Consider the following 16,196-nt stretch of genomic DNA (forward strand, 5'->3'; position numbering starts at 1 on the left):
TGGACTTAGCAAACAAACAACCTGGAATTGGTTTGGGTCGTATTTACCTTCCTGAAGCTTGAGATCAGGATGGATTCATACCCTTCCTACCTCTCATTCACAAAATCTGCAATTTTTGATTTTTTAAGCCTCTCCTTTCATGTACTATTTCCTTTAAGCACTAACAATACATTAACTATAAAGCTGGGGGATTTCAAGGTACAAACTTTTAGGTATAAAATAAACTACAAGGACATATGGTACAATATGGAGAATATAGCCAATATTTATAACCCTTGAAATGTGCAAACCATTATATTGTATGCCTGTAATGTATACTATTGTATAGCAACTATACTTCAATAATTTTTAAAAAGCTAACCAAATTTTTAAATTGCTATCTATAATGATTGTTTTTAAAAGTGTTAAACTAACCTTATATTCCTAGGATGGACATCTCTTCTTTCTCATGATGTAGTAAAACATTTTTATTTTCTGAATTTGATTTGCCATTACTTTGTTATGGATTTTTGTACTTATGTACATGTAGAGTATTGGTTTGCAATTTTGTTCTCTGTAATGTGTTTGTCTGGTTTTAACATCAGATTTGATAGCCAGATAAAGTAATTTGGCAAATGTTCCATTTTTTCTTTTTAATAAATGAGTTTTTAAAGTTTTAATTAAAAGATTCGTGTTATTTTTCCTAAAAAGTTTGATAAAATACTACAGTGAAACAATCTGGTGCTTTCCTTATGGGAAATTTTTTTTTTTAAGAGAAAAATCCTTTTTTCCTTTTATTACAGCTGGCATTTGACGCACACCAGGTAAGAAAAAAAGGAATACTGCAGGATGATGGGAAGACTGGACCTTTCCCATTTTTGAGGTTGTAGCTGAACTTTCATTGGCGGTCCTAGTAAAATATATAACTCTCTCTTCTAGGCAAGTCCTTCTTTCAGGTTTCCTTCAAACAATACCTTTACTCTCCCATAAGAATATGAGGATTCAGAGATTTTGAATAGGAAGATTCTCGTTGGGTAGCAGTCTCTTTAAATCATAAGCTGGCTATGTAGAGGGAAAGTTATGGAAGACTGGCAGGAGAGGAGGGTGAGAGAGAGAGAGAAATGTGTCTTCTCTGGGAACACTGGAAGAAAGCAAGTTTTTCAAAGTTATTGCTGGTATCTCGTGAAGGCCCAGGTTGCTACCGTGGTGAGGGCAAACAAAGGCACCACCACAGTTATGGTAACACCACTTGGCTCCCCTTCATTTTGAGGTCCTATGGGCCCATTCTGGTTCCAAATAGGAAAAGGAGTACGTCAAGGCTGTATAATGTCATCCTGCTTATTTAACTTATATTCAGAGTACATCATGAGAAACGTTGGGCTAGAAGAAGCACAACCTAGAATCAAGATTGCCGGGAGAAATATCAATAACCTCAGATATGCAGATGACACCATCCTTATGGACTAGGCAGAAAGTGATGAGGAACTAAAAAGCCTCTTGATCAAAGTGAAAGAGGAGAGTGAAAAAGTTGGCTTAAAGCTCAACATTCAGAAAACAAAGATCATGGCATCTGGTCCCATCACTTCATGGGAAATAGATGGGCAAACAGTGGAAACAGTGACAGACTTTATTTTTTGGGGCTCCAAAATCATTGCAGATGGTGATTGCAGCCATGAAATTAAAAGACGCTTACTCCCTGGGAAGGAAAGTTATGACCAACCTAGACCAGCATATTAAAAAGCAGAGATATTACTTTGCCAACAAAGGTCCATCTAGTCAAGGCTATGGTTTCTCCAGTGGTCATGTATGGATGTGAGAGTTGGACTCTACAGAAAGCTGAGCACTGAAGAATTGATGCTTTTGAACTGTGGTGCTGGAGAAGACTCTTGAGAGTCCCTTGGACTGCAAGGAGATCCAACCAGTCCATCCTAAAGGAGACCAGTCCTGGGTGTTCATTGGAAGGACTGATGCTGAGGCTGAAACTCCAATACTTTGGCCACCTCATGTGAAGAGTTGACTCATTGGAAAAGACCCTGATGCTGGGAGGGATTGGGGGCAGGAGGAGAAGGGGATGACAGAGGATGAGATGGCTGGATGGCATCACCGACTTGATGCACATGAGTTTGGGTGAATTCCAGGAGTTGGTGATGGACAGGGAGGCCTGGCGTGCTGCGATTCATGCGATCACAAAGAGTCGGACACGACTGAGCGACTGAACTGAACTGGCCCCATTCTGCACCTGTAACCTGTGCTGCACTCTCAGGGACACAGCATAGCCTGCATTACAGAAAAGGTCTACGGCATCCTGGTGCAGCAGATTCTTTAGGTCTTGGCCATTGACCAAGCAGATCTTATCACCCTCCTGGAGCCACCCATCCAGAGCCCACAGCCCTATTCTCTTTGACGCGGCTGACGAAGATGCCACTGTCATTGGAGACATACTGCTGATCTGTCCCACCGATGATGTTGAAGCCCAGGCCTGATGGTCCTCTAGTGAGACTGATCTCTTCCTCAGTAACCAAGTAATCTGTTCTTCTGTTCATAGCGAGGACTGGCACAGGTGAAGGTGAGAATCACTCCTGGCAGCAGCCACAACACCGCACTTTCGGTTTCATCAGCCCACGAACCAGTAAAAGGCCTTGTGGGAAAACTTTTGTTAATATAGCGAATTTTTTAAAAAGTTCTAGAAATGGATAATGGTGATAATTGTACAAAGTTGTGATTGTGCTTAATGCCACTGACCTGTACATTTAAAAGTGTTAAAATGATATACTTTATGTATATTTTACCATAATAAAGATAACAATTACCTAGTTGGTATTTGATAAATGTTCTCATTTGTATTTGCATTTAAGATAATTAATGCTTTTGCTGACTTATTCTTTGAGATAAATCTTACTATTAATAGCAATGTCTCAGAATCTAGACAATATTTTATGGCGAATTTGTTATAATAAATTTTTCAAAATCTAAAAATACCTACTGTGGTTTCCTACTATTTATTATAGAAAACATTAGAACCATATTATTCATTGCAAGTAATTCCCAAAAGCCAACTCCAATCCAAACGGTCAGGAATTAGGTTTCCTTTCTTGATGGGGAAGTGGTGGCGGGCACACTACAGAGAGAACGAGGGGTGAGAGATATGGCTGTGGTTTGCTCTGGGAAATGCAATCTGCCCTCAACAAGCAGGTGGAAGAGGAAAGTATCACCTTTGCACTGATGTAGGAAAACCTGAACAAAAGAAGTGGGAGCCAAGTTAGCACTAAAATTCATTGTTTCAACTTGCCTATTTTTCACTAATTCCAGAACTCTCTGTATTTTTCCATAGCAGACTATTTGTTTCCATTAAACAACCTTATTAGGCTGCATTCATATATGCATTAGATGTGGGGCTAATAAGCTGGGATGGAGCCACTACGCTGGGATGGAGACACAGCCAGTGATAGGTTTGGGCATGAAGAACCTAGGTAGAGGTAATTAGCTTGAAGTGTGAAAGTTGCTCAGTCCTGTCCCACTCTTTGTGACCCTATGGACTATACAGTCCATGGAATTCTCCAGACCAAAATACTGGAGTGCGTAGCTATTCCCTTCTCCAGGGGATCTGCCCAACTCAGGGACTGAACCTAGGTCTCCTGCATTGGAAGTGGATTCTTTATCAGTTGAGCCACCAGGGAAGCCCATATACATATTTATATACATATACATGGGCTTCCCTGGTGGCTCAAATAGTAAAAGAATCTGCCTACAATGTGGGAAACTCAGGTTTGATCCCTGAGTTGGGAATATCCCCTGGAGAAGGGAACAGCTACCCACTCCAGTATTCTTGCCTGGGAATTCCATGGAGAGAGGAGCCTGGTGGGCTATAGTCGATGGGGTTGCAGAGTCAGACACAACTGAGCAACTAACACTTTCATATACATTGCTGTAGTCCTTCCAGAACCTTCTGTGAAATCAGTATCCACTGATGATTATCCTGAGTTGCTTGCAAACATTTGTTTGCAGACATTCCACAATGAGGTCAATTATGGACTTTGAAATGTTTGAAAACGTTGGACTGGTAAACGTGTTCAGAAAGGGCAGTTTTCAAGTTACCTAATCAGTTGCCCTACTTAAAAACCTTAAAAGGTGCTTTTTTTTTTTAATTCGTGGATTTTTAATAGACCTTTCATTACTAAGATTTTGTTTCTAGAGCTGTTTTATACCAAATTGAGCAGAAGATACAGAGTTCTCATATACTCCCTGCCTCTATTAAGTCCTGAACCAGAGTGGTGTATTTGCATGTGTATGTCCAGTTATTCCAGCACAATTTGTTGAAAAGACTATTTTTTCTCCATCGCGTTGCCTTTGTTCTGTGACAAAGACTGGCTGACTATATTTATGTGGGTCTATTTCTGGACTTTCTTTTCTGTCCCACTAATCTACTTGTCTCTGTATGTTTTTTTGCCAACAACACACTGTCTTGATTATTGTAGTTTTATAAGTCTTGAACTTAGGTCATGGCCTCCAAATTGGTTCTTCACTATTACACCACCTATTCTACTTCTCCATATATGCTTTAGAATCATTGTCAATATTCATAAAATAACCTGTTGGGATTTTAACTGAGATTGCATTGAATCTACAGATCAAGTTAGAAAGAAGTTAACACGCTGGCAATATTGTCTTCCTATCCACAAACATGGAATGTCCTCATCTGTATCAACTCTTCATTGATTTACTGAAGTTCTGTAGTTTTCCTTATATAGATCTTAACAGACACACACTTTGTTAGATTTATACCTATTTCATAGTTTGGGATGCTAATATAAATGTTATTGTGCTTTAAATTTCAAATCCTGAAATGTTTTGCTTGAAGGTGTATAACCTTTGGAAATATCACTGATAAGTAACAAGGCTCAGAAGGCCCACCACATTCCTCTTCCCCTCTTGACACCCTCCTTACCAGTCTCATTTTTTGCTGCTCCTACTCTTGCTAATGTTACACCTGTTATCAGACTTTGGTCTATTCCTGGAAGGTTCTTGAACTGAGATCTTCACATTATAAGGCTTCACATGTGAGCATTTTTAAAAATAACAGCTTTATTGAGATAGAAGTCACATACAATTCAGTCTTTTAAAGCACAGTTCATTTTGTGTGGACGTGTTTTGATTCTTCTGGGTGGGTATCTAGAAGTGGAACTGCTGGGTCATATGGTTAATTCTATGTTTACCATTTTGAGGAACTGTCACAACATAGTCCAAAATAACTACCAGTTTCCACTACTACTAGTAATGTATGAGGTCTCCAATTTCTCCACATCCTTGCCAATACTTGTTATTGTCTTTTTTGTTACAGTTACTGTAATGGGTATAAAGTGTTACCTCATTATGGTTTTGATCAACATTTCCCTAATGACTAATTATGTTAAACATCTTTCATGTTCATTTTAGCCATTTGAGTATCTTCTCCGAAGAAACGTCTAGAGATCCTTCGCCCAATAAAAAAATTTTGTTAAAAATTGTTGTTGTTATTCCCTGATCTTTAACTGGCTAGCTACACTTTCTCATTCTTTATCTCCTCCTCCTTTTTTATCCTCTTAGTACTACATTTCTCCCATTTATATAAACTTATCATAGTTGGAATTCTTTGATTAAAATCTACCTTTCCATGAGTCTGTTGATTCTAAGAGAACAAAGGTTATACGTCTTATTCACTACTGTTTTGTTCACTGCTGGTCTAATACATAACACAGTTCGTTTTCCTGGCACACACCAGGCACCCAAACATTTGCTCTACTTTATTTGAAGCACACTGCTTCTCCTGTTGTGTCAGGAGGGTTGCTGTCTCCATCGAAAAGGTTTTAGGGGCCACCTCCTCTCTGAGCATTTGTGCTCCCCTCTTCCATTGGTTGAGGGTTATCCCTCAGGATATGCATTCTTGTGCATATCTGAGTTATGTGCAGAATGGTTGCAACTTCCAAAGTGTGGGAGGAACCCTGCAGTGAAAAACATGGGGACTGCATGCTTGGCACTGGAGACCCAGGGAATTGAATTTTAAAATAAAATAGCATCTGGTGCTCCTATTGCCTGGAACACATTTCACCATTATCCTTCTCTTCAGGTGGCTGGCTGCCTCCTGTGTATCCTTAAAATATTCGGCTCAGACCCAACATTTCCTCCTAGAAACCATCAGGCTGTACTGACCTTCACCCTGCATGCAGTGACTAGCCTGCTCTGGTGCTCACCACACTATTACAACTTGCCTATTAATCTGCTGAATCACCCTAATCGCCACTATAACCAAATACCAAAAACTGGTGGCTTAAACAAACAACATTCATTTCTCACAGTTCTAGATACAGGGAAGTCCAAAACCAAAGTGGCAGCAGATTTGCTGTCTGGTGAGAGCTCTCTTCCTGCCTCACATGGCCCAGCAAGACATCTTTCTTGTGTCTCTTATTATAAAAGTACTAATTCATAAACAGAGTATCACCCTTTACAACTTAATTACCTTTCAAAGGTCCCAGCTCCAAACACCATCACATGGGGCATTAGAACTTCAACATGACTTTTAGGGGGACACATTCAGCCCATGGCAGATGGAAGATAGAAAAATGGATAGGAGATAATAGGAAAAAAAGATGAAAGGCACTAATTCCAAAGAAATATGGTTAGGAAAATAAGTAAAATGTCATTCTGAGTTATAGAATAATGGGCATTTGGGGGGGTGGTGAGCAATGAATTAACAATAAACTAACTTTAAATGCTTATACAAAGACAACAGACCAGAGGAAAGCTGAGAAGCTGGCCCAGCTTGCTGAGATGTTCCTGGAGGGCTGTGGTTGAGGTTAAAATCCAGCTATCGCTTAGGTCACTGATGCTGAAGACATAATTCAATCTGAGTTTTCTGATACACCTGTATCAGCACTGTGCGCTCTGTCCATCACAGGAACTTACAGTCTACTCAGAGGGAGAAACATATATTGACTCCAAAAGGCTGGGTGAAGTAGTGCACCCCAACAAACAGCACTGCAAATCACTATTCCAAGTGCATAAACAGATCTTGCTCAACCTACTGACAAGCTCTGTAAGGACATGTCAACAAGTTGGACATTATGCAATTTTCCATCATTAAACACTAAGTCCTGACATGGACATTCTAGCTTAACTTCTGTGTCCTTGTTTTCTCCCCCACTGCTCACTGACCTGCCTTTCACACTCATCCTTTTGTTCTTTCCGGCAACATAACAGACCAACTCATATGTGCCAAGCACTGTGCAAAGTATTAGCAACAGATATTATCCCAGGGAAGAGCGTGGCCACAGTCTCTGTACCCAGAGACCTAAACATTTGTGAGAACAGGTAATGTGAGGTTATGCGGTTAAAAACAGGGCAATGCGGGGTCTGACCTGAGCAGGCAGTTCCAGGAGCTCTCTCTGAAGACGTGAAGACTCTATAGGCGTTAACAAGGTTAGAGCTATAAGGGAAAAAAAGTAGACCAGGTGGATGGAGTAATACATGCAAAGGGACAGAAGGTACATTCAAGCACCTGGGCTGGAGAGCTCAGTGGGAGCAAATCCCAGAGACCCTTGCATGAAAACATCGCGGACTTAATCCCAAGGCAAGGAGAAGCCACAACATCTCATTCACAAAATTCCTTCCCCACAGAGTAGAAGAAATCACTTATATCTAAATCACTTCATTCTAAGCCTTACCAAAAGCCTACAGGATGATCAGTTTGAATTCAATTTCCCTGGTTTGTAGCCACAGATGTGGGATAGCATGGGGTGGATCCCATAAAGTTATGATGCACAGCTTGTCTTTCCCCACCTCAGGATAATGCCCCTCCCCTCCTTAGCTCTTGGGCCGTCCCTGAGGGGCATGATGCACCATCCTCCCCCTTCCCTTCTCTGCTGCTGGCTACATCCCACAAAGAATCGGAATGTCCCTTGTTAAATTCCATGAGTCAGCAAAGAATGGAAACCCTGCTTTCAAAATTCTTACATGAGGTTTCTGGGAAGAGTGTAAGAAGAGTGTCTACAGTAAGATAAACTAATAAATAAACTGGCCCCTGAGCTGAAACAGGCAGGACAGCTTAAGGAGCAAGATAAGCAACAGAGAAGAATGGAGACACATGGGAGAAACACAAATCACTGATAGTAAAATAATTTTATTTAGTGTCTTTTTTTAAAAAGGTAGCATTTCACATATAAATTTAGACTTCAAGATTACCAAAAGGAACATCCCTGAAGGGGGGACAGACTGAGAGCTCCAGTGAGCACAGGGAAGCACACTCCATGGAGAGTTTAACAAAAGTCCTTTCTCGAAAACTTCACAGTGCTACTTCCCTGTTCCTCAACTCTGCCACCATGGCTTGTGGCTTGTAAGAAAACCCACATCCACCACTTTGGGGCAACAGCTTTTAGCTCATAGGAATAGGAAACATCTCTAGGAATGAAAGCATGAAGGTCAATGATCCAGACTTCCCACAACAATCATTATTTATATGCAGCAACATATATGACAGTTTATTATATAGTTCCAAAGACCTTTTAAAGAGGGCTAGAGAATGTAAAATTCATTCATAAAGAGAATGTATATAATTAAATGAGCAAAAACAAAAATCCTTTCCATATTACGAATGCCTTTATAGGATAAGGCCTAGGGAAAAGACCCTGAATCTGGGATTCCTCTCCCACATTAAGTGTTTGGCACAACCCACAGGCTGTCATGAGACTGATAGTTAGCTTAAAGGTTTCTGGAAGTGGTCCCATGAATTTTCTGTCTGGCTTGAATGTAGCATACATAAAAGGTGTCTTAAAACTGAATAAACTCAGGCCTAATTACAGGGCACACTGATTCAGGAAACTTAAGGTAAAAAAGGTCCAGATGAAATAGATCTCCCATAGCCACAGGCTAACTCTTACCAGCTTCCCATGGAAATTTAAATCCACTGGCTGCCCAGGAAGTCACTGGAATAATCCTTATCTCCTAGGTGAGGTAAAAGCTGGGGAACAACTTCGATTTTAGCATCTCTGGGCTAGGAGGGACAGAGACCAAGATGACCAAGGATGCTTTCTAGGTTACTCCTTGTTCCACCCTATGTGGACTCTTAAACAATTTCAGAAGGAGAATCTGTGGGCTAGTAACCATGGCAGCCCCAGGATTTGACCTTTAGGCAGAGGTACTGGGGGAAATGAAAGCACCCCAAATCCAGTTTTAAAAATAAAAACTTCCTGCAGTTATGATACAATACTGTGCAGTGAACAGCTAGGAACTGGATACTGCTCCTATTTCTGGTTAAAGTCTTTGTTCCACTCTTGGTCAGAGCTGAGAGGTGACATATAAGGAGCTGTCTGTGGCTAAAAACCAGGCACCTTGTCACATATGGCCTGAGGCAGTGACACAGACATCCACCACCTAATGGAGGATAATGCATGTCTCCCAGAGCTTTGGTTCAAAGCAAAGGTTTCATCTCACCCCAAACTTCAAACCAAGCTCTATCTCTGAGCTTACTAAAGCAATAAACTAATGATTAGGAATCTCTCTGAAGAATCTCTGATTGGGTGGCAGGGTGCACGTCCCAGCAGGCCACCATCTTGACTACAGGAAATCAAACAGGTGAGAATTTTATCAAGTAAATGGTTGCTCAAGCAGAAGATCATTTCCTGAAGAACTTCTGTGGACTAGATGCTAATCACAGGGATGAATGCCAGGACTGGACCCCAAAGAGAGAGCCTGGGTCCCGAAGCAGTCAGTCTTCATTACACTTACCACATTATGGCCATCTTCTCTCTGGCCTCAATCTCTTGAATGGCTGAACACACATTTCCCCAGGGACCAATGTAAACATTATTCAATAGATTTCAGCTTAGAAAAACGCAGCTTATTATATATCTAGTGTTTAACATTCCAGTGCAGGCAGTATCTTAGCATCAGACTTTCTCTCATTCATGAGTACCAGTTTAGAAAGGAACACACTCAGGATAGTTGATAAAACTGCGGCTGAAAAGACCATCTGGGTGCAGACAGCTAGTTCTCTCCTGCAATCAGCTGATAAACCAGGACGACCATAGGAGAGGCAGAACAGACAGCATGGGTTCTCTGTAAATCTGAAGAGTTGTGTAACCACTGTTCCCACTTAACCCCTTGGGCCACATCTTGATACTGGAGAACATTTCCATCTGTTGCATCAACTTGTATTCTCCTTGTTTTGGATGGGGCTCTCTCCAGAGGGTTCAAGAGCCTCCTTAGAGGGCAGAGAACCTTTTCTTCCAGTCCTAACATCTGAATACTTCAAAGCACAGGAGGAGTCCACGAACATGCTAGGGATGCTGTTGCCAAAGTAGATCTTACTGTTAGAAGCAATGGCCTGGTACCTTTTGAGCTCCAGATATTCCGGGGTCAATTTGTGCTGTGAGAGGCAAACAAGAGCACAGGCATCAGGACACTTTGGTGCACTATTCACCTCTCTCTTTCCTAACACAGACTTTCCTGATTGCTCTCCTGAGTACCATTCCTCAGCTCTGAATCATTACCAGCGGCGCTCTCTCATTCTGAAGTGTGGCTGTCACATTCACAGCACTTTTCAAATGACACAAACTGCTGCCACTCTCAGCCTGAGGCGACCTCAATGACAGAGTCTTGATACCTGTGTCTGGCCAGTTCTTCCCGAGACAGATTTGGATCACTGGTCTGGAAACTGAAATTTCTCATCTTGCCTTCATCTTGACCAAATTCTATTCTGTTTCTATAGAGCTGCATCCTCCAATCCAATACATTAAGTTTATTTCTAAATTTATATGGATTTTAAAGTACTAACAACTCTGTTCTGACAACCTATCATATCTTAAAATTTCTTCTGAATAGAGATTATTGTTCCTTTCTAAAGAGAAAAAGTTAAAGCCCTGTCGATACTTTAAATCTTGATTCTAACCCTTCAAACTGCATCATATACTTTAGCAACCTCCTTCTCAACTTTTTCTTTGTTCCACTCTATTGTATAATTAATACTTTCTAAACCTTGGTCATATTCTTTCCTTCTCAGAATACTAGGGGTTCTAGTTGACTTTTAATTAAATAAATCCTACTAACAGGTCTGTACTCTCTAGATCTAAACTCACCCGTCTCTATACAAAAACTGTTAACCCATACATTACCCAACCTCCTTTCTCAAGGTACACGTATGAAATTCCTCGTGACTATAGCATTTTTTAAATCCAACAAACAAGCACTACTCAATTAGGGGTATTTGGAAATGTGTGTGTGTGTGCGTGCTCTGTGTGTGTATTGTTAAAATAATTGGTGAGCAAAACTGATAGCTTAGTAGGAAAATATACCATAATGTGTAAGGTAAGTCTTCAACAATGAAAAAGTATCTCACCCCAAAATGCTAAGAATTTGATGAGAAACACTGCCCTGAACAAGCTCAGCATCTGCCCACCAGGGCTCCCTTATCTGGGAGGCAATTTCAAATGAACTTTACTCCTCTCCCGTCACTCTTGTCATTTCAGGAGAAGACCTTTAACTTTCCTGATTACTGAGCTCTTATGCAGCAGTACAAATGAATGCATTTATAGCACTTAACCTGGGCTTATATATCTGCTTGCCTTTTTCCTAGTTCCTCACTTTTATACGGAACCATACAGAGTTCTCTACTCATAGAATGTGCATTATATGCCTTTGGAAATGAATGGCTGATTCTGTGATAGTAACCATCCTTTCTTGACACTGGATAAAATCACCTCTATCATGTTAGAACTCCTCACAAGGGAAAGGAAATACCCAAACTCTATTACTAGGACAGTGGCACAGAGAGCCAGTCACCTTGTTTGAGGTGGCATATTTGTGTGCGGCATAATACTCAGCATCTGCTTTCGCCTTCTCTCGGGCCAGGAATGCGGCATCTAGTAAGCAAAACAGTCAGGGTGTTTAAAACAGAGCAAAGGTGCAACCCATTTCCTCAGCTCTGGGCAAGAGTTCAGACTCTACCTGAAGCAGAAGCCCATTTATCCACTGCCTGATATTACAATCATTTACTTTACTTCTAAGGCATATAACAGTGTCAACAGTTTTCAAATCCCAGTCTCCAGACAGCTTGTTCTCAAAGGGAGGATACTCTTGACAATGTCAAGTTAAATAACTCAGTTCATCTGAACCCACTTCATTTTCAACCTGAAGCTGTTCCTTCTTTCCACCACCCCTCATCACTCAAAGCCTCATACCCCACCCAGGCTCTAGGCGTTAACTAAGTAAGTTCAGACATGAGCGCCTGGCTCTATTTATTGCACTGTCTCCATCCCCTTCAAACCGGATCCACAATCAGTTAATGCAGAATGATAGGAAGCAGCATCATGTAAGCAAAAGAGGCTGAATATTTCATCTTTAAGACTGTGAACTAAGAGCATCGACTTCTCACTATGTGTAATCAAGAGTTTGGAAGATAAAAACTGGGGCTTGTTTTTTCCCCAACTAATCGTCTGGTTATTTTTTTGGTTGACAAGCAGAAAAGAAACTGGTGGTATATTCTTTAAAACGGATTACTTTGCCTGAGAACAAGTCCGTCCTAATTTAAGGATGGAAAATAAAAGGTTAACGTTTACCATAGTTACAAACCAAAGAACTAAATATGCAATGGCAATTTAAAAAATGTTTGTCTAGAATATCAACTAGCTACTTCCTCCAGACCAGATTATCCTCTCTATGGCCCACCCACCATAACCCAGACCCAGTCCCTGAGACAGCGAAGCAGTTCAGGATGGTCAGAGTTTCTTTTCTCCCTGTGGTACCTTCAATTTCAGAAATGCGCTTTTCAGTTTCTTTCTCCATCACCTTCTGCTGAAACCGAATTTTTGCCACTTGTGCAATCTTCTCTGCTTCTATAATTATATACAAAACAAGATACCTTCAAAAACATTTCTCTAGTTCTGGAGCTACTTAGAAAACAGCAGCACATAGCTTACATTTAATCATATAACACTTTACAGCCTAATTGTTTCACTGTTTTATCTACCCAAACTATAAACAACTCATCAGAAAAAAGGAAGTTTATTTCCTACTTCACTTTTATTTGGACAGTGTTTGTTTTGTGGGAAGGAGGAATACAAAACGTAACAGTTTCAGTCCTTCATGGGATTAAATGGCAGTGATTCACAAGTTAATGGGGAAAACAAGAGACTTCGTGAAAGCACTCAAAACAAAAACAGCGCAACACAAGTGTATAGCAACATAGGACATTTATATATTGTGGCAGGAGAAAGAAAGGATGTGGAAGATAAGCCAAGGAAGGTCATCTAGAAGAAATCTTAAAAGAAAATTATACACAGAACTTAAGAGGACCTGGCAGAAAGTATAAATGAAAACAAGAAGAAACGAATTAGCAAGTCACAGTGAAGAGGTGATAAGAGAGCCAGTTGACAAGAGAAGATAACAAAAACACTACAGACAGGGCTAAAAGACCCCTGTTTTGAGTGAAAGGCTAAGGAATTTAGCTTTAATATATACTCCAGATCAATTGTTAAGTAACTATCAGGGAAATGATGTGATGAAGAGTTACCAGAGGAGTATTCTGACTGCTAAAGACATAAAGAGAAAAAGCAGGGTAATTCATCTGAGCATGTGAAAATGTGTTGGGAGTGAACAAGGTAGCCGCAGCAGGCAATTACGGGCAGGGAAAACAAAACATCCTTAGGAACTCTCTGGTCTAACTAAAGGATCCAGAACCAGGGAAGAAAGACTCTAATTTTACACTTTCAATATAACCACTACAATTCTTGAAGAACATTCTCAATTCTCCTTTTCAGTCAAAGAAGTTGAGTATTTTAACATATCTTCTCTTTGGCCTCTGGAGGAAGCCCATAATGGAAAGAACACTTCCAAGTGGTTTCTTCTTTCCAAAAGGCAGGATCCTTTACGAACTACTCCAGGGCATACTTCCCTATATCCCCAACAGCATAAAATCAATCTATCATCATACCATCCTAAAAATAGACTACTATGTTCAGCTGGGCTAAAAACTTAGCATTAAGCAGAAACTCAGTAAAATTCAAATAAAAGGTGAGGAATCTAGAGCCTGCAGCTAGAACCCAGAGAATGGTGTCTTAACATTGGGAAATGATGCAGTAATCCCATTTCACACTGTTCTCTGACATGTGGGCATGAACCAACAAACAGCATGACCAGAGCTCTAGTTAAGAAAACTGGTGGAGCAGGCTAATGAGAAACCCTTCAGCTATCAACATCTTAAAATGCTAGATAAAACAGAACAAAATTGTTTCCTAATGTGTAACTGAGATCTTCAAGAGACACAAGTAAAGGGAGAGCTGACAGCCTGAATGACAGCAGCCCTGGGAGTGGATATTAGACAAGTAAAAGAAATGGCCTTGGGTTACTGCCCATGCAGGGCTGGGAGATGACGTCTTGAGATGGCATAACTGAAAGCCCCATATAAAACCCAAGACCTTCTAAAGGGCTCCAACTCCAGTGAAACTAAAATGCTCTACCTTCCGTCCCAGTGACATATCATAGTGAAATTAGAGACAACCCCAAGATAGAAAATTCTTAAAAGTAAAGCAAGGAGAAGAGGCCAAACAAAACCAAAATATTACTGCCAAAGTTACACAGAAAAGGAAGCTGAGCTGGGCTTAGAACTATAGGTTAAATTACCATTCAAGAATGAAGTAAAACTATTTCAGACCAAGGAAGATTGAGTAAGTTTTCCATTTCTCAGCCTTCACTGAAAAAAGCTAGCAGAAAAAAAGAAATGAATTGCCAGAAGCAATGGAGAGGAAAAAAATTACACAATACATTTAAATAAAAATAAAATATTTTACTGTAAGAATCGATGATAATAATTAATGGGGGAATGAAAACAACATAAAGTAAAATATCAGGCAACAACAATATGTAAAACTGGAGGACAGTGATAGAGCTAAAGCATCCTAAGGTATTATTCAAGAAGAGTATGAAAAGAATGATTAAATCTAGAGTCTCTCAAGTCAGGTATGCTTGTAGCATTTTACAGGCAATGCCTAGTTATACATTCAAGAAATAGAACATAAAACTTCCAATCAAGTCAAAGGAGGAAAAGAATAAAGAAAAGATAATCAATTCAATATCAGTCAAAAAAGGGGGGAAAAGAAGCATGGTAAATGGCACAAAATTAAATGATAAAACAAGTCCAAATATAGCAGTAACCACAATAAATATAAAAAGACTAAACTCACCAGTTAAAAGACAGATTCTCACATTGGATAAGATAACAAAATCCAGCTATATGCTGTTTACAAGAGACACACCTAAAACATAATGACATAGAAAAGTTGAAAGTAAAAGGATGTGAAAATATACATCAAGAAAATAACTAACCAAGAAAAATCTGTCATAGCTATATTATCATCAGACAAAATAGACCTTAAGCCAACAAGCATGTCTGGCTATAAAAGAGGGTTATTACATAACGCGCCAATTCTCCAGAGATGTAATAATGCAATTCTGGAACTGAACACTTTTAAAGATATAGTCCTAGATTACATAAAGAGAAAGTTACAAGTCAACAAATTCATGGTCATAGTGGGAGATTTTAACACACCATCTCAGTAACTGATAGCTCAAGAAGACAAAAACTAGAAGAGCACACAAGATGTGAACAATACAATTCATAATCCTGACATAATGAATATAAAGAGAAACCTGAATCCAACAAATAGCGAACAGACATTCAATCTCTTCGAGCACACACAGAACATTTACCAAAAAAGGGCCATGTACTTGATAGTCCACAAAACAAACTTCAACAAATACTTAAGAATCCATATAACAGGTCATATTTTCTGATTACAATGCAGAAATCAACAATAAAAAAGTAGCTCCCTGAGAATCCACTCAATTAGAAATGGAAAATATACTATTAATAATTCATGAATCAAAGCAGAAATAATGGAAATTAAAAACAAAACAAAAAACAAACACAAATAAATTAAATTACATTCAAAACTGGTGAGATGCACCTAAAAGCAGAACTTGGAAGAAAATGTCTCATTTTACACTTTTCCATTAGAAAAGATTAAAAACTAAAGAATTAAGTCACTCAAGAAATTTGAAAAGAACCAATAAGTAAATTCTAGGTAGAAAATTAAAAAAAATAAGTGTAAAATAATAATTTAAAAGAAAGTAACAAAAGAATCAACCAAATTAACATCTAGTTCTAGGAAAAGATGAAAAAAACCAATCTGATC

The 16,196-nt window shown here is 39.6% G+C and overlaps 1 protein-coding gene and 1 pseudogene across 5 annotated transcripts in view; both read right to left on the reverse strand.

Annotated features, from left to right (window-relative positions):
• Positions 1-101: 101 nt before the first annotated feature.
• On the reverse strand, positions 102-8,025 carry LOC133239284 (synaptojanin-2-binding protein-like; annotated as a pseudogene).
• Positions 8,026-8,111: 86 nt separating this feature from the next.
• ERLIN1 (ER lipid raft associated 1) overlaps positions 8,112-16,196 on the reverse strand; it is a 41,768-nt gene continuing 33,683 nt past the window's right edge. For 4 of the 5 annotated variants that reach the window (XM_061403104.1, XM_061403108.1, XM_061403107.1 and 1 more), the window contains 3 exons: positions 12,750-12,839; positions 11,788-11,867; positions 8,112-10,375 (listed from right to left, as the gene is read on the reverse strand). In XM_061403104.1, the coding sequence (XP_061259088.1) occupies positions 10,154-10,375; positions 11,788-11,867; positions 12,750-12,839 (392 nt within the window). In that variant the 3' untranslated portion in view covers positions 8,112-10,153. The remainder of the gene's footprint in view (positions 10,376-11,787; positions 11,868-12,749; positions 12,840-16,196) is intronic. The other variant, XM_061403105.1, reaches the window with a different exon arrangement.

Source organism: Bos javanicus, chromosome 26 (genome assembly GCF_032452875.1).
Source record: "Bos javanicus breed banteng chromosome 26, ARS-OSU_banteng_1.0, whole genome shotgun sequence".
Classification (NCBI taxonomy): domain Eukaryota; kingdom Metazoa; phylum Chordata; class Mammalia; order Artiodactyla; family Bovidae; genus Bos; species Bos javanicus.